The sequence below is a fragment of the Apis laboriosa genome, unplaced genomic scaffold (assembly GCF_014066325.1).
Source record: "Apis laboriosa isolate Shangri-la unplaced genomic scaffold, ASM1406632v1 scaffold58_cov148, whole genome shotgun sequence".
Taxonomy (NCBI): Eukaryota; Metazoa; Arthropoda; class Insecta; order Hymenoptera; family Apidae; genus Apis; species Apis laboriosa.
In genome coordinates this window covers 581,804-609,664 of record NW_025223827.1, presented here as the reverse complement: position 1 = coordinate 609,664, position 27,861 = coordinate 581,804, and the positions used below count along the sequence as shown (strand labels likewise).

The following is a 27,861-nucleotide window of genomic DNA, read 5'->3' as shown; positions in this document are numbered from 1 at the left end:
GATTATTGGTAGAAATTTATTTTATTTTATACGAGAATGTACATACATGAGAGAATAAGTAAAAAGTATCAAATAAAATTTCTTCGCTGAATTTCTTATTTTCAAGAAAATTGAAATGGAAGAAAAGTAATCAAATATTCGTGCATTTGGTAAATTTTCAAATCATTCAATTTTCTTGAAGAAACTAGTTTGTGAAATAGAGAAAAATTTAGAAAAACTGGATAGCTAATATTTTTGTTTATAGAAAAAAAATTGGAGAACAAAAAAGATTTGAATAAAATTATCTTAGGTGAATTATATAGAAAAAGAAAAAGAATGTCCTTTTATAAAAAATTTAAAAAAATTATTTAGCTCGCAGAAAAATATTTCTCAAAAATATGCAAATACCAAAATTTGCTTTACGAGTGAGTAATATCTATTAAAAAAGGCAATATAATTATATATAAAATTTTTATTTTTGTTTAAAAAAAGTAGTACTAAAAATTATTTTTAATAATTTCAACTATTGTTAATATAGGTTAACATTAACCTATATTGTAATTGTAATTTATATATTTATGAAACTATTATAATCTATTAATTTATATTAATCGTTTAGGAATTAATTTTAATTCGTATATAACATTATTTTAATTACTAAGTAAATAAAAATCGTTAATAAAATGCTCATCGCTCTCTTTAACATTTGTGCTTATCCATGGCACTATACTAATTTCATTCTTCTTTGAATTATTCGAATGAATTATGAAAACTTCAAAATATCTAAATTCACCCAAATGTTATAAAACAATCATTTTAACAAATCAAAAAATTGTTGAACTTAAAATTTAATCTTCTTTCCGCGAAATACTGAAATAATGACATTTCTGTTTTGGAATTAATTATATAATATCGTAAAATCCATGAGAATATGATATCATGCTCTGCCCACTTATCGCAGCTCTTATCTTAAAGAAACAATTTGATCCACTGTCTTTTCCTATAAAATAATTTTCTACGCTCTTTCTCGTTTCATTTTTTATCCCCTGTTTTATCTATCAGTTATCAGATGGTTATTTTTCAAAATTTATTTTTCAAATATTTTCGAATTGACTGGAATTGACACCAGGTGAAAAGATATATAACGCAGAGGGAGGGAAACGCGGATAACCAAAGAGCAACGAAAATTTTTCAACCGTTCGAGTTGATTGTTCGGCTCATTCGGGATAATTAGGTGAAAACCACGGAGGGCATTTAGCCAGCCCGTTAGCCACGGAAATTAGTTTAAAATACGGTCTCTAATTGGCAAGGGCGGGCCTTGATCTGCTCGACGTTTGCCCGTAATTTGTTTCGATCCTGATTTACCCTGTCCGCTAGATCCGTTTCTGGTTTCTGATTTAATCGACCGCGTGGCTTAAAATTCCAATACTCGTTCCCTTGTTGTTGGAGGAATTGGAGAAGTGGGGAGGAGATAAAAAACAGAAAACGTAGATGTGAAGAGCATCGAATACGAATTGAATATTTCGAATTTTTTATTTGCTCTATTCAATTCATATTTTTTGTCGATATTTCGAACAATCTTCATTCGTGATACTAGTGGATGTGTTTGAAGATATTGATTTAATATTTCCTGTTTGATCGAGACATTAAATTATATTTCTCTTTTTTTGTCTTAGTAACGAACTCTGCTTAATCTTCATTTTTAATTATTGAAAGGGATTTTAAGAAATTTTTGACGTCGTTCTATTTTCGATTTTAATCATTTTTTGGTAATAGGTCTCATTGAATTATTTTTACATTCAAAAATGTTTCTGTTCAATATTCTTATTTTGATATATAATTGATATAATTTCTCGATGTCAAAATTTATTCATTACTAATTCATGAAACATTATTTACATTGTAACTTTTATGCATTAATTCTGTCAGATAGTATTTAAATAATTCTATCTTGATTTTCAAAAATACATTATTGTCAAAAAGTTTGATAAGATAAGGATAATTAAATAAATAATTCAACTTCGTTGTACTTAATTATAATATAAATATGTCTTATTGATTCCATATATGATGTTTACTTTTAATTCGAGTTGTTATCATTTTCTAGATTCCAGATTTATCTTCTATTAAGTATGAGATTTTTTTTGATTAAAAACTTTTAACCCATAAGTATACAGCAATTCCAAAAGATTAGAGATATTATTAAATAGAATGTCAAAAATCTCAAAATAGTCAAAAAGGAAACTTTTTAACAAGTGAAAATTATAATGATAATTAAAAACAAAACATTTTTAATTATTTTTTTAAAAAATTCAAATATTTTCAATCTTTTTGAAATTACTTTATTGTACAAAAAGCTTTTACTTTTAGATGAAATATGAGTGTTTTAAAACTAACAAGTGCACTATGGATAATTAATTTTGTGAATTTTTTATTTAGTGACTCGACAAAAGTGCATAAAAAAAAAAAATAAAAATAAAAAAATAATTCACGTAATATTTCCACACGTAGTACCATTTATAATTTTTCTACGTCTGGACGTGATCAAGCAAGGCAAAAAGAAATGGGGGGAAAAAAAAAAAAAAATTCAAAATACATGCATATTCCCATAGACCTGGAAGAGCAGTCACGTCGGAAGCCATGCCCGGCAGATACATATTTATTTCGAACGGAAATCCGTGAAGTCCAGCCGCTGTCGCTCGTACGTCATGTCTCGGGATGCAGGAACAACCGTCACGACGAGCACACGTACGAAATGCCGTATATTTATGATGCCACGCTCTGCGTGCCGTGTGCAAGGGGTTGACACGACTATTACTACGTTATCGTTAATTACTTCTGTTCCGATTCGAAGTTCGTAAAATTGAAATTTATCGACGAAATTATTTAACGGTTGCAAATATTATCGAATTTTCGGAAAAACTTACGCGTAAATTAAAAGTAATTTTTGGAAAAATTATACGAGATTATTTGAGATAACAGATATATTATTAAAAATATTACGTATTCAGGAATGAAAAATTTATTTCAAATTTATTTGTTGCTCAAAAATATTTTATTTTCAATAAGATATATAAATTCTCAAATTAATAATAAATTGCTATATTTCTTACACTTTACGATAAATTTGCGATGAAGGAAATATTTATAAAATTCTTTAAACTTCTCTTTCGCGTTATTAATTGAAAAAAAGAATTGCAAATAAAATTAAACTTGAATAAAAGATTAATTCTTAATCCACGTTCAATCTATAAGATCTACGACATATAATGTTTCTTTGATAAACACCATACATGTATTAAATAAAATTATTTCAAATTCCCAAGAATCATAAAAAATTTTCAAATTAATGAATATTCCGAACAAATAATTTTCGAGCAACAAATTTCAAACAATTTCATCTCGTTAGACATTTTAAATCGCAAGCGTTATTTTTCATTCCTCTTTTCCTTTCGGCTTCGAATATACGAAATATACGAGAAACAGTACGAAGAGAAAAAGAAAAAGAAAAAAAAAAAAAAATTGAAGCGCAGAGACCAAAGAGAGGAGACGAAGGACAAAAGGTAGGCGCGGATGAAGTAGCGGCGTGCGTATGGTAGAAAAAAAGAAAAAAAGAAAAGGAAAATAAAGAAAAAAGGAAAAGAAAAGGAAGAAAAAAAATATTCACGCAAGAGAGGGTCGAGCGATCAGCGATTCCACCCCTCTGGCGACACAGCGTGGAACGTTTACCCTCCGCCCGGTCGTGCTACCACCCTCGTGTCGATGTCACGAGTAACGAGTGTCGTGGTGCAGACTGCATTAGTACCGGGGGATGCTAAAAAATAACGACGGAAGAGGGAGAGGAGTGGGTGCATGGAGTGGTGGTGGATCTGATCGATATCACCTGATACATTGTTTTCGGATAAGAAACGAATAGCTTCGAGCATATCGATGAAATAGTGCGTGTACCTTTGTCTATGACACATTTGATATATCGGGGAACATATGGTTGTTTAAACAAGAGGAATGCATAAATGATAAATTCTCCAGTTTTTTGTCTTACGTGCGCCCGTAACGTGAACATTTTATCGAGTTTGTATAGAGTTTGGATAGAGAGAGTGGTTTTGAGTATACTATATTCTGTTACGAAGTTTTTCTTTCTTTTTTTTCTATCAAGATTTTATAAAGATAGATTCTTGTAAATGTTACGCGATGAAATGATTAATAAGAATCGGTTTGATGAAATTGATGTTTATGGAATAGTAGCAGTAATCGGTGTAATGGATGAATTGTTCTGTAACGTGACAGTGGTGGGTGAGTGTCGAGCGTGATGGATAGAGTTGTCCGGCTACCGATCGGAATTATTAGTATTTCCCATGTGTGACACGGCAGTGATCCATTTCTACTTTGTTTATTTTTTGTTTGATATTTTTAAGATTTGTGCAAATATATGGATTGTAGAGTAATTTGTATTTTTTTTTTTTTTCTTTTTGATCAATATCGAAGTTAAAATAAATTTTGTGTTTAATGTTATCTAATGTTTTAATAAATTTGTTTCATAATTTATATAAATAGCGTCGTGATGCAATTGAAGATATTATTTTTTTATACCTAAGATATTTGATATATCTTATTCCCATTTGAATAGAAAACATTCATAGGTATAAATTACGTGAATCAACTTGTGTATATTATTAAATTATCTTGTTACAAATTACTCGCTATACATTCATTTTGCATTCGTTGCTGTAATTCAGATGTATCGTTCATTATGGTAAATTAAACACGATAGGTTTTCTACGATACACAAAATTTATTTTATACCAAAATTATTGATTTTGGAATCCGTATTAATTCAACAGTTAATTCTCCCTAATAGGTATTATTAGTATTATTACCCTTTAAAATCTTACAATTAAATTTTGTTTTAACATCCTCTGCGTAAGCAATTTATATTACCTCAAACAGTAAATACTCGAATTATTGATTGAATCATCCCCAATGAATAAGATACTCATTGTATTATATCTATTATTATCCCATACCTATTGTTGATTGTTCACAGAATTTATAGCATTTTATATCTGTTTGATAAAATTAAAAATTAAAAGATAAAAAAAAATATGCCAATATTATTTGACTTTGAATTTAAAATATTATCATAGATATTCAAAATTTTTTATATCATCACAACAGAACTCCTACAAAATTTCTCTCCTTTTATTAAAGTTAACTAAAAAATACACATCGAACGAACACAAAAAAAAGACAACATTCTGAAAATTAAAGCAAAAAAAAAAAAAGAAAAGAACAACTGAAATCCCCTTACGAAACTTTCCAATTCCGCAACATTAGTAAACACGACCAATGGCGACACATCCTCGTCGATCTTCTCTCGCAAAGCTTGAATTGCTTGATCAAACACAGCCCAAGCCTGTCCTAACGTTCGGCAATCTTGGAAAACAAAATTTCCTCGGCTGGCGTGTAACGGACACACCGGCAACGGTTGTGTGTCGTCCAATAAGCGGACAGCGCTCGGTTTGCGCGTCGGCCTCGATTATCGATTATGAAATTGCACCGGATAAAGCAAACGAGAGGCTCTGCTCCACCTCTTTCTCTCTCTTTCTCTCTCTCTCTCTCTCTCTCTCTACCACTCTATGTCGAGCTCGCTACTCGATAGGGTTTGTGTTGGTCAGACGTGTACAGGTGCGCCGATTGACTTTCCGATTATCGGATGACATAGGAGAGGGAGGGGGAGAAAAGACAGAGAGAGAGAGAGAGAGAGGGGGACACAAACGCGTGCATACACGAGAATACACGCGAGGCCCCTGTCTCTCTCGCACCCTGCGACTTAAACACTGCCCTTTGTCACGGCATCCCCTCGCACGAGCCGTTCCGCCGTGGAACGTTTTACACGTGCACAAGTGTAGAACGTGTACTATAGAAGGCAAGGCAACTTGCCATGCTCTCTGTCATACCGTGTATCCATCCGCTTTATCCACCTATGACGCTTCATCTAGCTCTCTCCGTGAGGGTGGTTGGCATCGTTACTCTCCCCCCCTCGTGTTTCTCTCTTTGTTCATTATTGGATCGGATGCTTTGCGCATCTTCTTCTCGCTTAATAACGTTTTGGGTTGGTTTAGTCTCTTTATTGGGACGATCGTGGGATGGACAAGTCGCCGTTTGTGGTAAATTCTGTTATTAGAGGGGGATTGATTGGCCATCCTGTTATATTAGCCAGTCGTTGTTCTATGATTACTACAAGAATCAGGTGAACCAGGATGTGGACCAAGGTCTCCGTTTATTGATCGAATATTCGGGGCTTGATTTAAAGTTTAATCCGATGTTAGCTCGATGTATTTTTATTTTTTTATTTAATTTCTTTTTGTAGTAAAATTTTGTATGATTGAGAATCGTCGAGTTTTTTATGCTTGGGATTTTAATAAATATTAAACTGAGAAACAAACTAATTGTTTGTGAATTTATTTATTCTTTTTTCATTCTCCGAGGTTAAAAGTAACATGGGATGGTAAGCAATAAGTTTTTTTTTTAAATATGTTTGTATAAAAACCAAATAAAGATAAAAAGATAATTATCTAGAAGAGGAAATTGCCGATGAAAGAAAGTTTTTTTTAATATCTCGGATACTCAAACTGAGCGATAACATGTATAGGAAAAAATTGTTTAGTTATCATGACATAACAATTTATTTCACTTATTAAAATCAGTAAAGAGTTTCCTTTTTTATATAATTACCGATAAATTTGCGAAATATTAGTTTGTTTCTTTTTTTTGTCGATAAATGTATAATGAAATTTTTTTTCTTGCCTGCATAAAATAAAAATACCTGCACGCAGTGAAAATATGGCATACTTGATACGTTTAAAACAACGATAACGGTAACTTATCGCTGTAATTATTAACTAGAAAATTATGTGTTTTTAAATATTTTGTTATAAATTTGATTCAAAAAATATTTTAATATCACTTGCTTATTATATTGCAAAATATTAATTCAATAATAAAAATGTTATATGTATTTAATTTACAAAAAGGATTCACGTGCAGAATACTTATTATTATTTTTAATATAAATTTCTTTTCCTTATTTAAAATTTGTTAGAAACGATTTTAAAAAATTAGATTTTAAAAAATTGTAATTATATAGATAATTGTTAATAATAATGATAGAATACGCGAATTTTTAATGTTTTCGTTAATAATAAAATATCTTATTTTTTTTTTTTTTGCACGTTCAATACAACTTGTACTATTTCTCTCATAAAATTCTACTTTTTATTTTAATAGAAATTTTGATACTCTTCTTATATAAATGTTATATATTGTACTATTTCTCTCATAAAATTCTACTTTTTATTTTAATAGAAATTTTGATATTCTTATTATATAAATGTCTTATATAAATATCCATAAATGTTATTTGCAAGATAACTTACAGAAAAAAAAATAAATTATCAAAAGAAATATAACAAAGTTTATTAGAATAGTATAATGTCCTTATCAAAATATTTAAGAAAGATATCTGCTCACACGCTAACGAGATAAAGTTTTTCCAACCACGACTTTGATCGTTTATTCAAGTGGAAAATAAGTGTATCTTACTCGATGATAACAACGAAATTCACTAGTAAAAATCTCATCGCGATAACTATCTATAAAGAAGGGAAAACTATCTATAAAGAAATATCGATGGAATTGTTCGATATCTTCATTTTTATCGTTTTTTCCTTTTTTTTTTTTTTATTCTAAAGAAACTCGTGATTATAATATAAAGAATCGCATCTGATAAAAGTTTCGAATTGAAAAATTCCTTTTTCGGCTGTTGAAAGAATATTGGTTATAACAATGTTAGTTATAGTGAATTTAATAGAATATTGAACCATCGAAAATTGTTGAAAGTTGAAGACCTATTAATTTTTCGTTAGTTGAAGTTAAATTTATCAAATTCGAAATTTTGATGAAATTAATGAAGTTAGAATAAAATGATTGGTTTTGTTTCGTCACTCACTTGATTCGATTGGAGACTAGCAGTTCCGCTATGTTTTTTCCCAACATAGAATACAGCGTTTCCACGAAGACCAATACCTTTGGATCCGTCCTCAAACGAGCTTCGCTACGATGATCCGGCGCAGAGGGTAACCTCGTTGCGCCCCTCAGCGTCGAACACCTGATCGATGGCTCTGGTCTAGTGTCTCGATGGATTAGACTGAAACAAAATATGGAAGCTTTAGAAATAATCGATTATAAGCTTCTTAGGATCAAGTTTTATCAAAGTTAGTGAAATTATTTGAATTCAAGATTTTATGTATACTCAGCAAACACTATATAATGCAAAATTGTTCTATTTATATTACTCTTATTATTGTATTATGTTATGTTGTTACGAGTTCTTTATAAAAATTAGAAAATAATCAAATAATTTATAAAAACTTACTACTAATCACGGATTAAAGAAAATATAGTATAGTATATAATATAATATAGTAGTATTGGAATAGTAATTTAAGATAAATAAAAAATTATTGCATAATATATTTCAAATCTTGAATATAAAAAAAAAACATAAAATATCTGAAACTTTGTTTTAATTAAAAAAAATAATGCAGAGTAAAAATTTCAATAAGATGGCGATTCTTATATTAATAATTTGAAACAGAAAATAATTCCAAATTATTTTCATTTAATTAAAAAAAATATATTTATTACAATTTCATTACAATTGTTCTCTCTTACGAATTAATTAAAAACAATATAGGAATATATATATAATATCAGATAAATATTAATTTTCAATATTAATCATCATAAAATTTACCTTTTACATTGTTATAACATAATCAATTAATTGTTTCTTAAAATTTTCATTAAATCAACAAGTCAACGGCTAATTTATCAGCCTGAATAATGTAACTGTGTATGTAATATGCAAATTACTTTTATCTTTAATATTCCGGATTATTGATATTAAAATTATTAAAATCCAAAATCACCTAAAATTTCCTATTACGTTTTATATTTTTGAAATAAAATCTATAAAATTTATATGAAACCATAAATGGAAATGAATAGATTAAATGATCTAAAGTTTTGATTTCACATTTCAATCACGATTTCAATACTCATTGAAAAAATTTTTGCAAATTCATATTTTATTCTTCCGCAGATTAAATTATAAATACATTAAAATTTTTACATAAATATCATTAATTAACAGATCGTGCACTCTCACTATTATTTTACACTGTTATAAATTCAATAACATTTAATAGTTATTTATCCATATTTTTTCTATTTATTTTATTAAATTCGCCAATACCTAAAAAGTTCATCAAATCACTATATTATTCTCGATAATAATACAACACCATGCGTTTCGTATAAATTTATCGCAATTCGTTCCAATTTTGAAAAATTTCGACCGTTTAGCTCGAGGAACGAGAAATTTTCTTTTCACGTGACGAGGATAGAAAACAGCAAGAGACGAGATAATGTTCCTGAGTTGGTCATGTCGCATAAAGCGGTCGGATTGCTCCACTTGGCATGAATCGGGCGGCATTTTTACGATTACCGATAATCCGATTGTGTCTCAAAGAAACCGGAAAAAAGAGATTCGTCCTGAGAACGATGAAAGAATTCCTTCATCGAAATCGCCATTGCCGAGATCTGAATAACTGGAATCTTTTGAGGAATGCACCGTTTCGAGCCTTCGAAGTCCCTTTTCCCAGTTTTAATCCCATTGCGTGGGTAGAGATCAACATTTCTAATATATCGAGATCGGAGAGATCTTTTAAAATTTTAATATACAATCACAGTTGACAAGAATCTCTCTGAGGGATTTCACATTTCTGTTAAATCGAATGCATTTTTTCAGAGTTTCAATAGGAAATGAAAAATACGGGGATAAGATGAAAAATAATATATGGGATATAATAATAAATAATAATAAATAATATAAGATATCGAGCTTTATCACGAGATTAAAGCTTCAATCTTTATAGTTTACGTTATAATTAAGATATTAGAAATTGTAAAATTATTCATTTCTAATATTTTTCAATGAAGTTTTGTCATATAAAAAGTATAGTAAAAAAAAACAATAAACATTCAAAAAATATAACAAATTAATCATTTAAGTAATTAAGTAATAATCCCGGGTGATTTATGAAATTCATTTGTTAATTAATGTTCCACGCGATAAATTATTCCGATATATTCCAATTAAACAAATACTGCGAGATTTAATTCTTCATTCATTATTCTACCAAATATTGAATCCTCAAATGGAGATAATGATCAAAACGGATTCAAAATCTATCTAAATTTACAAATTAGAAATCAGAAATTTCTCTATTATTTCTCTCATTAGAATAAAACTTATAATAGTTTATAATCTATGCATTTTAATTTGCTAACTAGAAATCTCAATAATAATATTAAAATTTTAAGAATCTGAATAAAAAAAAATTAATATCAATTAATTATTTAACTTACAGTTTATGCAATCGTAAAAAATTGTAATAAAATAATAATATTAATTTTTTACACCGCAACACGATCTTACGGATTGTCAAAATCTTCGATCGAAAATAACATCCAATTCCACTACTACGAAAATACAAACTCTACTTATCCCCGAATCTATACTCCATACGCGAGAATTATCGTCGAACAACGTGTTTCGACGGAGGGGAATACAAGGTTTTTACATTAATCGGGATCGTTGACGATGAAATAAAACGGACGAGCGTAACAAATTTTCCGTGTCCGGCCGCGCGTAACAAATTTTCCGTGTCCGGCCGCGCGGACCACTTTAAAAATCGCAACGAACGAGCCGAGAATGGAAAACGAACTCTTTTCCCCCCTTTATCTCTCGCTCTTTCGTCAATGTTTCGAGCTTAACGTCGAAACACAAACACGCCTATTTCCGCTCGCAATTTGTCCGACAAAACTCGTCTTGATGTACGTGACCGGTGGCGTAATATCGGGCTGTTTGCCCCGTAATACCGGAGGTCCGGTTTATCGATCACTCGACTCGGCTGCAACTTCGACTGGCGAAAGGTCGATGGTCAATGATTTATCGGGCAAAGTCTCGCGACTGACGACGTGTTAATTCCACTCCGTATAATGCATCGAGCCTTTACACCCCACCCTGATGAACTGGATAACGGGTAGATACCGAGGAGATTGTAAGATGATACGTATGGTTTGTTGTTTCGGGTTGTTGGGTATAATTTTGAAGTTGTTGAAACTAGGAGGAAGTTTTTGCCCTTTGTGGAAAGTTCAGCTAGATGTAACGTGAATATTGTTGATAAATACTATAGAGAGAATTTCTTTATTGCATTTTTTTTTTTTTCTTTTTTGATTTTCCTTCTTGCTTGAAACTGATTTTCAAGCTTGAAATTTTTAATATCAGTGATGAAGCTTGTTATGTTTTATAGAAAAGGAAAAAGTTGTGCTTTTGTTTGGAATTGTTTGAAGTTTTGTTTTATTAAAAGCGTAAAGAAAATATCTTATATATATATATATATGTGTGTGTGTGTGTGTGTGTGTGTGTGTGTGAAAATTATCATTAATATAATTATAAAATAACTATAATATTTAATAATATAATTTTACATGGAATATTAATTAAATAGAAAAATATCGAGACAGAATAAATTAATTTACTAAATTAATGTACTAAATTTTACTTTAATCTAATTTAAATATTCTAAGCTTTAATCAATAAATAAAATAAGTGATCGAAATATTTTACTTAAAATTCGAGTTAAATTAATTATATTTTAAATTTATGCTGTACTCAATCTATAATAATCTTCCACAATAATTCGAAACAATTATACTTCGAATATTTAAAAAAAAAAAAAAGGAAAAAGATCTTCGCCAGTTCCGGGCCATTAGACGGAAACGCGAGAATCGTGCGGACTTGGTCGCACAGTGGACCCGAATGGAATCGAATCGCCACGGGCGAAATCTACATCCATAATCGCCGGTATGAAATTCAAATCGAATCTTTTGTGCCGCTCGGCCCCGCAGTCAGCGAACTTTCCACCAACTTTTCCCTTGAAAGGAAACGCCGTGGAAAGTATGCAGCGTACACTTCGCGGCCGGCATTCAGTCCGTCGCGAACTTCGAATATTTGAAATACTTGAGGCACTTCTTGCCCGGGAAATTATAGAACGCTCTTCCTTTGCGACGCCATCTCGCTGAATAGGTTCGATACAATCTTCCATCGAAGGCCATTACGATCTTATAAAAATAACATTATTATATCTAGCTTGAAACTCAATTTTTCAACTCGATTTTTCGAAATTTTTCTTGAAAAATTGCAGTGTAAAGGAGTCGGGAAGAAGCTTTTTTTTTTTATGAAATTTATGAAATTATCTGTGTTCTATTTACAATCTCAAGTTTATATAAAAAATCTCATTTTTATATAAACTTCTCGGGATCGAACACATTTCATATGAAATATTACAATTTATTATTTATTTATTTATATTTATTATATATATACAAATTATATTTTATTTGCTTTATTTGCTTATTAAATTGCATACTTTTTTTCGAAGTTAGTAATTCCGTAGGAATATTTTTTTGTTGTATTTTCATACCATTTACATATCTCTGTGAATATTTTTGGAATATCATTTGATATCATCTTTTTTATGCTTCTTTCGTTGTAAATTTCTTTAATACTTTCAATAATTTTGATCACCATCGCTTTCATTAGCTTTTATAATATAATATATTAGAATATATAAATTACATTGTAAATTATATCCTAATATGTTATATTCATAATATTTATAATTATTAAATGTTCGAATATCCAATAATCGATAATCAAGATTTTATATTTATAAAATTTTAATTTAAAACTTGAATATTCCTATATGAAATATACTTTTTCTATATTTTTTGAAGAGATAATACAACTAATATATTTTTTAGTAATAATATAAATTACAATTTGTTGTAAGATAATAAATAATAAAATAGATATTCTCATATGAAATAAAAAAATTTTTGTACATTTATTTTCAATATATCTTTTAATATGTTCATTACTACGTCATATGTTATGACGTATATGATCATATACTATATGTATAATCATAATGCTCTTCTCGACATTGATTATTAATTTTTATGAAATTTTATTGTTATTCAATATAATTATATATATTAAAAAAAATGATTAACTATATTTGCTCGTTATTTTATTTTTCATTTCTTTCATATTGTATAAAATTAATACAATTAAATAACGGTAATTTCTCATCATTGTTAATTTCTCATCATACGTGACATATTATACAAATACTCTATGTAGAAACAAATATATTATACCTGTAATATTATACTCGAATCGTGTGTTTCTATAAATAGATTTCCAAGAAGATAGTCATAGTATTTGCACAATCCTCGCTAATTTTACCCCAAACAGGTCATAGCGATGCTCATGTACCCGGAAGTTGCACATCTGTTCAAAATATCATTAAAGATTTGTTATAAAAATGTGAAATTGTAAAAAAAAACTCTTTACACAATTTTTATAATAATATATTATCTATAAATTTAATATCGTTCTTATTTATTAAGTTATAATTTAATTTATTACTAATCCATTTCCTATGTTAATTCTTTAACATCGTAATAAAAGTACAATAAATTAAAAACAGAAAAATTAGAAAAATAATTATTCTTTTATCAAAATTTTTAAAAATTCTGATATTAAAAAATGTATTTATACTTTCAAATTTCTTCTTAATCAATAAATTTTAATAATTGATGCATAACAGATATTTTTATATATGTTTTCAATGCTATACGAACAAAAATAAATGATATTTTATAATATTACTAATGAATCTTTCATATACGATAAAATCATATAAGATTTTAACATAAGAAAACATAAATCCGTTATGAATAATATTTCTTTTTTAGTATCTCTAGTCATGATAATGAATTGTAAGAATAAATTGCTTGCTAAGAAAAGAGCTAGATATTACTTCTATTTATATATGTCCTATATATACAACAAAAGGTGATTTTACGTAAAAAAACAAAAAAATAATAATAAAACGTAGAATAAAATATAGAATAAAATAAAACTTTTTTATTTGTTTCGTTTTTAAAACAAGTTCGAAGAATTTTCAAGTAAAATTAGCTGATTATATATAAACGAATTGGTTGTCTGGTCAATTGATTATTTTGTGAGTATGTATGTGAGTAAAATATGTAGAATAAATTTTTTCATTAAAAAATTAATTTTCGAGAAAACTGAATTTAAAAATTTTGAAGAAAAAATTTTAAAATCGATTTTGATTGTATATATTTACAATTTACAATAAAATTTAATCGCGATAAAATTTTATTTTACATTTGGGATAAAATATCGTAGAGTAATCACTTATTGATGATTCATTCGTATCTAATCGGGAAATAGTTAATTTTAGCTGGTTATTTAAAAATTTATCAAACTTGTTTTAATTGAAAATAAAACTTCAAATGAAAGAATTTTATTCTACATTTTTGAATATCTCCTATTTGATACATTGATATATTGAAAATTTATTTAAAGAAATATATTTTTTTGTAAAAATAAAATAAGATTCAAAATAAAATCTAGAAAATATCAGATGTCATGTTTTGTGTAAACAATTGACACAATAATACTTAAATAATACTTATGAATATATTTAATGATGTTTACTAGCAACAAGTCACATACACACAGACGTGCCATTATCACACATATGCAAATGTTAAATTAAAACTACGAGGAAAAATTTCGAAAGATTTAATAAAAATTACTTTAATCACTTAACGATAATATTTATTATTAAAAAAAATATATTTCTATAAATTTGCATGATTTTTTAATATAAAATTGATTAAATAACATCTCGATAATCTCAACATAAGATTTTAATCCTGTTAGTGTTCGTTCATAATCGAAAATCATAATCCTTTATACAGAGTGATCCATAATTCATGGTAGTACAAATAGGATTAGAAAAATTCTATAATTCGAAAAATACAAAAATCAACAATAACGAAATTACATTTCGTTTTTAAGTAAATTAAATTTGAAAATTTTTCAAATATAAATGAAACTAGCTAATTTTCTAAAATATGAATAAACTAATAATGAAAAAATTCGAATTCGAAAATCTATCAAAATTCCTTAACTGTTCAATCCGAATTTTTAAAAAAAAAAAAAGAATTACTAAATTTTATTTTACACTTTTTGCTTATTTATAAATATAAAATAATCATTTATGATAGCTTATTCATGTTCAATCAAATTGGCTAAAGAATTAGTTAATTTTATTTGTATTTGAAAATTTTTCAAACTCGATTTACTTGATAAAAAAATTTTTCAAAATCGATTACTTGATATATGAAAGAACTTCATTCTATTTATTTTCGTCTTACTTTAATCCATAGAATCTCTCTGATCTCATTTGTACCACAGATCACTCTCTATAATTATTAAAAATAATTGTTGATTTATCGTAATATGATTTATATAATATTCTATAATATTCAAATAAATGCAAGCGAGAAACAATTACAAAAGATACAAAAATAAAGACGCGCGAAATATCAGCGCGGAGATATTCACTGCCTGGCGCATGGCGCCTCCAACGCGATGCGATTTAAACTCCATTAAGGAGAAGCGGCTAGCCTATAAAAGCGCGAGTCTGGCTTCATATCCGGAAAGATCCATGTCTGTGTTCACGTGTAAGCTTTCGAGTAGGCCGCTAATCTGGTCCGAGATATACGGAACGTCATCCTATCGTGCATCACGGTATCGAATAAGCCTATTAGCGTAGAGGCTTATTAGTGGATGCCATCTGACCCAAATTCCGCGTTCCCATTGGATACCGGTTTATGGATACCACTTAATACATTCGAATCTATAAATTAACGTATACACCGTACGAATATCTGAATAAAGAGAAGATTCGAATTCTAATATAATATTCGATTAATATTCGGATCGTTAAAGACGGGATAAAGATTACCTTTATGGCAAGGTGTTATCGTGTGAATATTCGTTGAAATGGGACACGCGCTCGCTTTTTAAACGAACGTTCTGCAACAGCGGAAGCTCTTTATTATCATCGTCGATGATCGATCGCGCCTACTTTCTACGCATAATTGATATTACATTGATATTACCTCGAATCGTTTGCTTTCGCTGCCATCCCTCTCTCGACACGCAGTTTTTAATGAATCATTCTTATTTCAATTCTTTTTTTAACAAAGTCGGGAATATTCGACGAATAATTATAATTATGTATAGGATAGACATTTGAATTTTAATTTTTTTCGATGCCATCGTTCGTTCCTAATCGATATTACAGAGTTAGAATTTTGAAGGGAAAAAAAATTTTCAATTTTTCAATTAGAAATTATTATTACGAACGCTTTTAGTAGATATTAAAACAAACACAATTTTCTCATCTAAATAAAAGGATTCATAAAACTTGGCAATGCGAAAATTCTTTAATGTATTACACTAAACGTAAGAATGCTCAATTTTTCCTCGTTCTACCACTCAGTCAACTTCTAAGATTACTAGATTCCTTCAACTACAATCTTGTTATCTCACACCCGATAACAAGAATGTTGTTAACATTAGATTTATGGAACCCGTCAATTTCACAGGTTTTCGATTTTATGCTTAACAATTCTGAATACGCAAATATTATTCTTTAAACATTATATATTGGTTTTTAATAATGAAATGCAGCAAATATATATTTCTATTTGTTTTCTCTGGAACATTTATATTTTATTATTTCTAGATATTGTTTACCTATTTTTATGAAAATCCGCCAATTTGACGGATTTATTTACATAGATCAATTATTGTAAAATAACAAAAATGAAATAATAATGAATAAGAAAAAGTAACATCAAGCAAATGACGACTGTTTAGCAATAAATAATCAAACAAATGTTGTTTATAATTGTTGTATGATAACAAATCTCTTCAACGATGAATTTTGAGAAAAGAATTTTGAGAAGTGCAGAGAAAAGAAGTGATTTTTGTAAGTGAATCTGTCTTATTATTTTATAAAACAAATAGATTTATGAGAGAGATTTCAAGAGTGCTTTGTAAAAAAAAATAAGTGCTATTTGGAAACTTAGCAAAAATTTCTTTTCGTAAGTGAACATTTGAATTTTTCAAGATATTTTCAAAATCTATTCAAAAAAAATATTTTTTTTACGTTTATATTATTATAGGCAAGTCTTCAAAAGACATGGAATTAATAAAAAAGAATAATAAAAAGAATAATCAGCATAAATGGAGACCAATCTGGATCGGATTCTGATATAAACGAATTATGCGAGGAAGAATTTGACAATATAAACGAAATTGAAGATTCTGACGACAGTGGAAATGAAAATTATCACAATACATACCGTAAAAAAAAAGAATGCGTATTATTTCAAATATTGAAAGCGAAACTGAAATAAAAGATGCTGATAATGAAGAAAATACTGAAAGCAAGATCCCGTAGATGGCCCCTTCGTGTGTTTTATAATTTTTAAATTTGGCAGCCATGGCCTGAATTACTATACAAAGAGACCACTGGAATAAACAAAATTCGAAAGAATTTTCTCTTTCAATTAGTTGAAGACTTGGGCAGTGATCATCACGACGAACAAAATACTAGCTTCAATTCAGTGTCTGAGGTCTAACTATATTTGCATTAAATCTAACAAGTATGTATATGCGGAAAGTATACATCCAAGATAGAGTTTACATGTAAAAAATATATTGTAGACAACAAGTAAATAAAAATTTATAAATTTTAAATAAATAATTGCATTTTAATATACCCGTCAAAAAGACGGATTTCAGTAAAAAAAGATATATAGTTAATGTCCGTAAATCTAGTGTTAAAAACGTTAGAAAGCTCTGAATCCATAGTTACGTTCATAGTTAAGAGGAGGAAATTCGTGGAAACAACACGTTGACCCTCGCACATCAGAAACAACGATACAGGTTTCCTCCTCCCTTTTCTTGAGGAACATGTGCCTCCTCTAATGGATGACTGGAATTATTCAACGCGTACTTCGCGGAATTCAATGTTTTAGCTAACAACATCGACCTCAATAGTATGATTACTTAAGGTGGTACATCAACGGAATACCTGGGCTACCCGGTTGCATCAACATGCTTGTAAATCTTCAGCAAGAGTTTCCTCCGGCTTGTTCGCGCTCCTCGTTAACTTTGCAACCCCCTCATCAATAATTACGAGTGAGGCAACCAGCCAGCGGGAAATATTCTTCTAATCCTTCTATCGCGAAATACCGTTCGTAGTTGCGTTCCAACAACACGTTTTGTAAGAAGATCATTTCAGAGAATATTTCCATTGAAGAATCTACTTGTAGAACGATACAGTAATAAAATGATTCGTTGTATTGGATAGAAAATTATTTGAATGATCAGATTATTGTTTGTCGTAATCTTTTGTCAGATTCGACAAAAAAAACGAAAAATAGGATTCATATGCATTTTATAATTACACAATTTTTGGGATGTAGCATACGTTGAACTGAAAAGATGAGGCAATGCCTGGATGCGAATCGATGCACGATTTTTTTTTCTATATAATGTTTTACAATTTTATAATTATTCATCTTTTATAATCCACTATTTTTCTTTTTTTATAGAGTTCTTCTAATCTATCGGATTTTTAAAATTAAGACCATTAATAGAAATGGATATTTAATGTATTTAAATATACATATATTATTAATTTTATTATTATAGTTTATTATTATAGTTTTATTATTAATCAGTATTCATTTAATATCAATTGCCTCTGATGTTTCTTAATTGATGGAAATATAATTATTTCCTACAAGAAATAAATTTTTATGGGACAATGTAAATATATTAGTCTTTTTGTACCAAAACAGAAATTTATTGAATAAATTTTATTAATGAGAGCATCGAGATTTTCACCAAATTGTAGTAACTGTAAATTTTTGTAAGTCGCTAATAATCTATGATGTTGATACGACGTTAAGCTTATTAAATAAAAAAAAAAAAAGATGTTTTAATTTATTTTTCTACCAACAACCTCGAAATTTATGAAAATATAATCTTAATAAATTATATAATAAATTAATATATATATATTAATATTTTACAATTACGAAGGATTTCATTCATATTAATATTCATTCATATGTAATTAAATACATTTATTTAAATACACATGATTATATACAATATTGCATGTGTACTTAAGATGACACGTACTGAATATATAAAATATATACATATATATTTTTAATACGTTTAAAAGCACGAACAACAAAAAAAGCTATAGCAGACAGAAAAAAAGATATTTCGATTTTGACACGCTTGCAATTTTGATAAATTGCATTTACATAAACTGAATAATCGATTGATTGTTCATTTTAAGGAAGGCGTGATATAAAGTAAAAAATATTACATTAAGTAAATTAATACTGAGATATCTGAATTTGTTATATATTTTTTTAATTGATTTTTTGTTTTTTTTTTTATAGTAAACTGATATTTTTTTAATTAGTTTCGAACATTGCGAAACAATAATCTTAATTAAATTTGTGTTTTTGAATAGGATTTTATTTGATTTTGATTATTTATCTTATAATATAGCAAATATTTCATAATCCCTGATATAGAAATTTAAAATTAAAAAATTCGATCCAAAATTTAAATAATCAATTCATGAAGTTTATGATGATATTCTCGAATATTCCAACGATTATTTTACGATCATTGCGAATTATATTAAAACTATATCGAAGTTAGCAACTTTTATCGTTTATCTATTTCTTATGCTATTTTATAATCTTTTCAAATCATATACCAAAGTTTCACGTTAATTTAAACGAATTATTACTGATTTACTGATTTTGTTTTTTAATTATTGTTAATTTATAAATAAAGAGAATAAAATATTTTTTTCTATTTATTTAGAAGAAATCTTAAGTGATCGATGTTAAGAAAATTCCCTTTACTTTTTTACGTGATAAAGTAAGTAATTTAATATTTTTTTATGCAAATATAATACAGAAAGATTACATATTATTGTTTAAAGCGAAAGGGGGAAAAGGATATATTAGGATAAAATAAATTTTAAATTGAGAATCTATACCTATCTATACGACGAATGGAAAACACGGATATATTAATTAATAAAGCATCAAATTAAAAATGAAACAGAATATTCAACGGCCGGTATTAAATTCCATGTAAAAAAAAAAACATTAAAGCAATAAAAATATCGGATGCAATATTAAAATTACATTAAATGTAATTAAAAAAAATCTACCGATTAAAAATTCAAGTGAAAACCACAAAAATAATTCGAACGCTCTTTCATCGCATCACGACGAAATAAGTTTCGCAAAATAAAAAAACGTTGAAAAAAAATTAGTCTGACTCGATGGAGAAAGCGTCTAGCGTTCAACCGTTACTCCGCGTCCAACCACCCTTTCGAATTCAATCAGGAATTCGTGCGCAAACTCAGCGAAACAGGAGGTTCGCGAAATGTATGTATATTCCTCGATTTACCAACTCTCCCTGGAAGGCGAGCGCGCGTAAAATCGACGCGATTCCCTTCTCTATTGACGCGTTTCGGGCGAGTCAGCCTGCCGGAAACGAGGTGTTTCATCGAGGGTAGAAGCCAGCCGCCCCTCCTTCGATATATATATATATATATAGAGGTCTGTGAAATGGAGGAAAAGAAAAAGGGAGGAGGAAAAGGAGGGGACGGTATCAGGGAAAACGCCTCGAGTGTAATTCGATTATCCGCACGAAAAGTACCGAGGTGCTGTTATATGAGGCGGTAATTCAACGCGATCTACGACGCGTACCCTCTTACTCTATGCCATGTTCGGAGCAATTCTCGATGTAATTTAATCGGCTGTCGATAGGCGACAATGGCGTTCCCCTTAATCTAAAATTGCTTCTCGAGGGCCGCCTTTATTAGCCATCTCGTCCTCTACAGTTACGAACCCTAACTCGCTCCTCCTCTACCGTGAAACTACGACGTTTAATAAGAAAAACGTTTAAGGAGGGGGGAGGGGAGGGGTTAAAGGGACGATGATGAAGAGGAAGTTTTGCGTCATGTTGCATCGAGCAAGAGAAATACGCATGGTTCGTTGGCGGACGAATGTACATAATATAGCTCGTTGTTCTTTGAAGTTAACGCTCTCCTTTGGGATTTTTATTGCGAGGAATGTTGAATGCCGGAAAAAGAAAAGTGAAATCGAAGGAGTTATTTATAGAAGTTGGGAAGATCCGGTGAACCGAGCTTCTCTGTGCACCAACTCTGCTTCTTCAGATTAATGGAAGATGGCAGTGTTGAGTATGAATTATGCGTAAGATGGATGTGTATCTTAAACTTGTCCGTTGAAATGACATAGATCATATATGACGTGGAATGTGATGTGTTGTCGAGGATGGTCGATAAGAGGAGAGTTACAAATGTTTCTTAGACTTCAAAAGACTCATTTATAGAAATTCCCTTCCAAATTCGATATTTTTTAGTAAGATAAATATTAATGACACATAATTACAGGAATGAAACGTATTAAGACTTGGAATTACTTTTACAAAAAAATTTAACAATTCCAATTTTTGAGAATATAATAATGTACATGTATGCAAACTAATTAGAGAAAAAAATGGCAAACAATTATATGTAATTCAGAGATTATCTAGCAAATGTTGGCACAATCATATTTAATCATATTTGCTTTTTTATTATTAATAAAATTTTTAATAAAATTTTTTTAGAATTAATAAAAAAAATCAAATAAATTGTATTAAATATATATCATATAATACATAATTAATAAATTATAATATATATATATGTATAATGTTCACGTATGCAAACTAATTATAGAAAAAATGGCAAACAATTATACGTAACTCGGAGATCATCTAGTAAATGTTGGCACAATTATATTTAGGTGCTTCTTTATTATTAATAGAATTAATAAAGAAAATCAAATAAATTGGATTTGCTTTATTTTTATTTATAAAAAGTGATTGCACAAGACCTTGTACACCTTTTATAATATTTGTGAAAATTTATGACGAATAAAAAGTTTCAGTTTAATTTTCGAAGAAATTTTAAAAGCAACGATTTAAAGTTGAAAAAAAAAAAATAAAAAATAAAACTATTGATTATATTTCAAGTACAAATATTTTATATAATAAATCATCGTTCATTGTTATTAATTAAAATTAAACGATATCCTTCTTCACTAATGAAGAAAATTTCTCTCCATACATTTTCTATCATATATCACTGCGTATCTATTTACAATGAATTAGGAAAGGATAACGATTAATCGTTTGAATAATCCAAAGATGCACAAAGGGCAAGTATTTTCCGTGTGCATGCTTTCTCGTTAAAGCCACGGGAATTTCTCGTCACGGGACACGATGCTAATGGATCCTAATCGGTACTTTCCGCGCAGAATGTTTTGCCCCGCATAACCTGAGCAGAGAATGTCGTCACCGTGCTATGAATTGGCCTCTGCTCTCGTGCAGATGTGTATGTTGGAAAACTGGAACAGTCTCGCGGAATCCCGACAGTGTCTGTTCCAGTCGGTGTCGATTGCACAAAATTAAGCAGATTACCGTTCGTCAACCTCGGATTCATTTTCCATTCTTCCTTGTCAGGCTTCTAATCTGGTTTACATTTTGCAAAAATTATGTGCCGTGTAAGAAATTAATATGCAATATTTGTATTAAATATATATCATGTAATACATAATTAATAAATTATAATATACATGTATAATGTACACGTATGCAAACTAATGAGAGAAAAAATGCCAAACAGTTATATGTAACTCGGAGATCATCTAGCAAATATTGGCATAATCATATTTAGGTGCTTCTTTATTATTAATAGAATTAATAAAGGAAATCGAATAGATTGGATTTGCTTTATTTTCATTTACGAAAAGTGATTGCACGAGACTTGCACACCCTTTGCTAATATTTGTGAAAATTTATGACGAGTAAAAAGTATTGTACAATTTTTCGTTTGTATTTCCAATGTTTGATTCGATTAAAATGGCATTATAACGAAGTTATAAAATGTTTAATAAAAAATTCTTTATAGTTGAATGCATTAAGTTTTCTTGATCAACATTTAATTTTTATTAATTAAGTATTTGTTTTACAACATATGATTTGGACAACAAATAAACCTTCTAATCCTCTACTTCTAATATTCTACATCTTTAATGTTTTTTTTTTTTAATATACACGATAAATTATATAATTACATAAGATGAAAAATAAAATAGACAAAACGTGACAAGAAAGATTGGAAAATTAATTATATTACCAAAAACATATAGACTATCAAATAACAAAATTCAATTCTCAAATTTATTCCAAAATTTCTAATACGTCGAATAATTCACGATAATAAATAATAAAATCAATTCTTCACAAGTTTCTCTGATCATTTGCCATAAGGTGGATAGACAAACAAGCCAGGACAATGATGCTAACAGAAAATTTTGTCTCTTATTTATTTTCACCGGTTCGAAACGCTATATCGTTGTCTACGAATGGTTTTTGCGGGCGTACACGAATTCGTATCTCTATCTCAACTGTATCACACTAGCGCGCGTTGTTTCTGCGTCTGAAAGAGGCCGAGGCGCGTGTATACGCGCGAGGGTGAACGAACCTCCGCGGGAAGATATACTGTTACGGTCACGAAACGCGATACGCAATTCGTTCGGCTTTAAAACCGCGAGAGGCCGTTTCTGCGACGCTTAACCCTTTACCCGCGGGAGTGACACTGGTGAAAAAGCGTGGCACATTTGAGAAAAAGGATGATGGATGCCTTGTTTCTCGCCTAATATCGCGCGTGGTGAATTGCCACGGCTAAGTAAAATTTTTCTAAATTTTTCTTTCTCGAGGATTTTGTTAGATTTTCTTTTTTCTGGATATTGTCTGTCTATCTGAAATTCGTTTAATTCGTCGTATTCGAGAGAGATGTATTATTATCACAATTTTAACGGACTCAATTTAGCGAGTTTGAAAGTATTAACAACTCTTACTTGTGAACTTGATAATTCCACTTGCAAATGGCAAGAGAAATTTGGAATGATCTAATGAGATAAATTGGTAGATGCATAGAAATGAAGAAGTGTTAGAAATATAGTACAACTCGATAAGACTTTTTTTATATTTAATATAAAATCTTAATAAATAATTGAATTCATTCTTATTAAAAGCACAACTAACTAATAATAACTAATTGATTTTATTTTACTAATATTATATAAATATGTCTCTTGTCTATTTTTTCTGATAGAAGAGATTATCAAAATTTATAAATAGAATTAAAGATAGAAACGAGTATTTGCAAAAAAGTAGATCTTATAATTAATCTGGTAAGATCCATTGCATTTTATCTGCAAATCTGAATTTTAAAATCGTAAATAATTTCAACGATAGGTTATTATTAATCCAATAAATACAATGAAAAATTGTTTCTCTATGATTGAAACTTGATTTTTTTTTTTTTTTTTGAAAATCTAGGAAAAAAAACGATGCAAGGAAAATAAGTTCATAAATTAGAGGGGAGAAAATGTGTGTAAAATCGACGAGGGAGGATTTATCTCGATCGAGGAACAGTTTTAACAAACATCGTCCTTAGTCCCCTACCTACGGCCACCATCATCGGCGGAATTACGAAAGTTTTTCCACTCTTCGGATGTAAAAAAGTTTCGCCAACAATGCTTCCCTGGCAAATTACCGGAAGTACCGCAAGCACACCTATCCAGCCCCAAATTCTCTCTTTGTATCCATCCGTTGTATCCGTTTTTTTCGTTGTTCGACTATGTTCGTCGTAGACTTGTACTCGTGCTTTTCTCTCCATTTTCTTTTTTTTTTTTTTTTATCCGGCGTCGATAACCATTCGACAGGAAACGTACGCCACGAGCTTCAAGCTGCAAACGGTGCCAACGCACGCGAGCGCATGGCGCCAGGTGCGATAAAAGCCTGACTGGACTTCTTTCCACCGAATATCAAGCTTCTCCACCAGACTTCGATGCAAAATGGTGGAATAAATCTGCCGATTTTCACGGAACAACACGTGAAATTCGTAGATCAAAATCTCGTCAAACTTCGATGTTAGCATTCGAATAGATAAAACACGATGTTCTTATTATTTTATTAACTTGAAAAATTAGAAAAAGAAAAAAGAAAAAGTCTCGTTTATGATATCTATATGTTATATATTAAATTAGATTTGGATATTTTTTTTAATCTTTTTCATTTTCACAAATTTCTTTTTTAATGTCTTTCATCATCGTATGTCAACACAATGATAAAATATCAATGAAATGAAAAGAAGAATGATTAATTTTTAAAAATTTATGCGATAAATTATTCGAATTTTTCAGAGATATTGAATTTCATTCGCATGCGTTTCATTTCGATCTTATCTTATATTGTTAGGAAAACATCTATGTCTTTATCTCTTCTTCAAGTTCTCTATTTAATTCTCTATTGTAATTTAATATTGAAGAGATTGCATAATAAATATTTAATTGTACAACAATTACAAAAATATATAACAATATTAACAATTGGTCGTTAAAAGATTTGATAAGAATTATCATTACACAAAATCCTTTTTGTAACAAATTTTGTTATATTTTTTTATCGCATGTTTTGCCATATTTCATGTTAAAAAAATAAAAATCATAAAATCAAAAGTTTCAGATTAATTTTACAAATGACTTAAAAAAATTGATATGAATCAGAATTAATGCATTATTTCTCTAGTATTTTATAATAAAATAACTTGTTTCAAAGATAAATACTTGGAATTGATGATGAAAAATCATTAAAAAGTATCGTGTTGCAATAGCTCATAAATATTAATTGTATTACACATAAAATAAATATTTCCTACAACCAATGTTAACATATTATACAAAAAAATAACAGAAAATTATCAATTTGGATACAATCTGTAGTGCAATATTTTCTACGAAATTCGTTAGAATCCATTCATACGTTCGATGCATTTCAACAATTCACCATCGAATTAACCAATACGTTGCGTTAAACAACCATTGGAACGAAATTCGTCATCGAGAGAATCGGTGAAACTCATTGGAGCCCCCAGGGCGGATGTTTTCGGGTTCAGGGCCCGGAAAGCGCTTGACTTGCGGTGATAATCCACGATCGAGCCGAAAATGACTGGTTCCCTCGGTCGAGCGCGGTAATTCGAGCCGGTCGACAATTTAGGCACACCGGGGTTAATTCGATCTTTTGTCGAACGTTTCCTCCTCTCTGTTACTCCCACCAACCGGCTGTGCAACGGGCGGTAATTCGGTTGGCAACTCCGCGGCTCTCGATCGACGCATTTTCGTATACACCAGTGGCTCGAGTTATTGGATTACGGCATTTGATCGGCTAGTCGAATTACTTGACTATTTGCACAGGCTTAATCGATAATGACCCGCGTAGAATTTGCTAGTCCCGCCGCGACCCGGAGCGGAGCGTTAATGTCGCTGGACAAAAGAGATTCTCGCATGGCGAACGAGCAATGGCGGCCTGTGATTTCGAATATTCAATCCCGGTTTCGTATTTTATATATCGATTTATTTTTATCGTTCTGACTTGTAATGCGGGATCGAGCTTTCGATGAGAATTGTAATTTCGATTAGATATGAAATTCGTAATCGTTGATTTTTAAATTGCGTGTTAAATTAGTGTTAACAAAGTGTTAAATAGAAGAGAAGAGCTTAATATTCATTATATCTCTAAAGGTTCAAGGTATAAGAGAAAAATTTAATTTAAGAAATGCGAATGTTTCCGAAACCGAATTGATCTTATAATTATTGAATTAATAAATTTTATATTTCATTTCCATTTCGATTATTAAAATTAATTATTTGTAAAAGTTAACTTACTATAAAATATTCCATTATTCCATTATTTAATGCTCTTTTTCAAGGACAAATAAATAAAAACAGGTAAAAATCTCCAACGCGATACATTAACTTTCCACTTTCCTTAGACTTAATCTTTCGCAATCCACCTCCTCAACTCAATATTCTCTGGAAGAAGCAACTTTAATAAACTCTGAATCGAGACGCGAACAATTTTTTGAAATATTCCAAAGAAATAACTACACTCACTCGTGATCTTCAATCATCCCATCATTTCTCCAAGGACTCACTAGTTCCAGAGAACCGAGTTCAATTCCCACGTCACAGTAAGAAACAAGACTCTTCTGCAACGGCATAAACGATCGGTACTGCACCCTGGAGGCAGGGGACTCGGTGAACGAAGCGGAAAAGGAGAGTGTTCAAGTCGGAACGAATCAAGAGCGTACGAACGTCGAATGAAAAGATCGAAGAGAGATCGAGGAGGTCGCCACTTCCTGAACAAGTAATTTCTGCCGCCTCGAAATCAGTTTCACCGGACGTCCATAAATTGCCGGATGCTAGTTATTCTCTTCGATGATCTTTCACCCCCTAGCTACTCTTCTATCCAGCTTGATCGATCGATAGTTACACGATTTGATCTTTCTTTCTTTTCTTTTTTTTTTTTTTTTTTTTTTTTCCCCTCTCCAATCCTTTTCCCCTTTATCCAAGAGAAATGTCGATTCTCTAACGCGAGGATAGAATTATGGACGTGTGTGCGAGCGTGGGTCACGTTTCTCGATTGTGGAACGATGCAATTCCGGTTGTGAAAATCGTGAAAGGACATATCGGAAATGAACAGGACGAAAGACAGAAATGAAGAATCGAGGGTGGATAAGTCGAGACTTCTAGCTGGAATGAAAAGAGAGG

General features: G+C 29.8%; 1 protein-coding gene across 2 annotated transcripts in view; it reads right to left on the bottom strand.

Annotated features, from left to right (window-relative positions):
• Positions 1–27,861, bottom strand: part of LOC122717746 (bifunctional heparan sulfate N-deacetylase/N-sulfotransferase) — a 193,235-nt gene that overhangs the window by 56,822 nt on the left and 108,552 nt on the right. For both annotated transcript variants that reach the window (XM_043942118.1, XM_043942117.1), the window contains exon 3: positions 7,988–8,185. In XM_043942118.1, coding sequence (XP_043798053.1) covers positions 7,988–8,185 — 198 coding nt within the window. The remainder of the gene's footprint in view (positions 1–7,987; positions 8,186–27,861) is intronic.